This window comes from Etheostoma spectabile, chromosome 2 (genome assembly GCF_008692095.1).
Source record: "Etheostoma spectabile isolate EspeVRDwgs_2016 chromosome 2, UIUC_Espe_1.0, whole genome shotgun sequence".
Lineage (NCBI taxonomy): Eukaryota > Metazoa > Chordata > Actinopteri > Perciformes > Percidae > Etheostoma > Etheostoma spectabile.
Window position 1 is genome coordinate 31,890,758 of NC_045734.1, and position 1,691 is coordinate 31,892,448.

Here is a 1,691-nt window from a genome sequence, read left to right on the forward strand (position 1 = left end):
TCCAAAATCAGTTCTGCAGTTCACGATTTACAAAATACAACTAAGGCTGTTAGAAACCTCACAGGGCTGGTTTTCTTGTTAGTCACCAGGTAATCTATAGTCTACAAATAGTGATAATGAATAAAACATATCACAGCAAAAATAATATGGTATCTTTTTAATTGTTCTTTCTCCGCTATGAAAAAAAACTCATTACAATTATAACTCCTTACGTACTTTATTTTGCTAAATCAGACACTAAATACAAGTTGCACTCATGTTCTAGGTTCCTGAAACAGAAAATACTGATAAAATTGTCCACAATGGTAACAACATTTAATTTTAACACAGAAACTTCAGTTTGCATTTTGTGATTACATAATAAGATAAAAAATAAGATGTTGTTAAAATGTCATTTAATGCTTTAATGCAATGCTTTTTATTATCTTTAAGTCTATAAGAAACAAATCTTTAAATACTTTCCAATAATCCTTTTATTATTATGTTGTAATTAGTGTAAAACAGTGGATATATTTAATTTGTCTCAACTGAACAACCTCTTGAGGTGTTTATAAATTTCTTTCATTTTCAGTCCATATATGATCGGATTAAAGAGAGGATGACACAAAATCATTTGTAAAGACATTATTAAATAAACAATTTGGGAAAAATTAGTGTTCAGTCGAGCTAGAAGTACATCATATGTACTCAGACAGGAAAAGTTGATCAGAACCAACAGATGAGGTAAACAGGTCTGTGCAGCTTTTCTCCTGACTTCTCTACTACTTCGATAGGTTATTATAAATATCCTGGTGTATGTAAAGAGTATGAAGAGTACAGGGAGAGGTACATATCCTACAAAAAGAATCAATCCATATATATTGTAGACTGTTGAAGGAACACAGTGGAGTTTCTGAACTGTGCTGTTGCAAATTATTCCTTTCAAAATAAAGTAACAGAGTTTTTTATAAGCAATCAGTAACAGTCCCACTGAAAACTGACAAGCAGGCAGAAGCCAAGCTAAAATCAGGAGAATATTAACAGTTGTTTTTCTCATTATAGTGTGATATTGTAGAGGTTTACATATAGACACATATCTATCATAGGCCATGACTGACAACAGGAAGTATTCTGAACAGGCTAGAGTGTAACTTATAAACCACTGAAAGAGACAGGCTGAATAAGATATGATCTGTCGTTCAGATAAAAAGTCAATCAAAAGCTTTGGGTAGATAGCAGTGCTGTAAAGAACAGAGTTGATTAACAAAGCTGCAATGAAAATGTACATCGGCTCATGAGGGATTTGTTCATCACTATGATGCACACAATGGTAGAATTACTGCAAATTATAAGAATATATGCTGTAAACATGATCACAAAATAAAGATATCTGTATTTCTGCACTTCCACATGTCCATCAAAAGTTATATATGTTACATTAAATACATTATCCATTAAGATCGTCTGAAACAAAATGTTAATGAATAAAACAGGTATATTACTAGAAGTCTGATATAACCTGAGATTGTCTCATCCAGTCATCAGTACCTGACCTTGATACACACTGGTGTGGTCCGGCAAACACAGAACTGGATCTGGGACCTGTTTGAGGTTTTTATCAGACTGCATCAGCCTCCATGGATCTCATTAATTTATCCAAAGGAAAAGCTACTAACATGTAAACAACTTGATCAGACTCTAGAGGCCTGAAC

General features: G+C 32.9%; 1 protein-coding gene across 1 annotated transcript; it reads right to left on the reverse strand.

The window, feature by feature from the left end:
• Positions 1 to 518: 518 nt before the first annotated feature.
• Positions 519 to 1,464, reverse strand: LOC116704381 (olfactory receptor 52A5-like). Its single transcript, XM_032539819.1, has one exon. The coding sequence runs from the start codon at positions 1,265 to 1,267 to the stop codon at positions 524 to 526; it is 744 nt and encodes a 247-aa protein (XP_032395710.1). The 5' UTR covers positions 1,268 to 1,464; the 3' UTR covers positions 519 to 523.
• Positions 1,465 to 1,691: the final 227 nt, after the last annotated feature.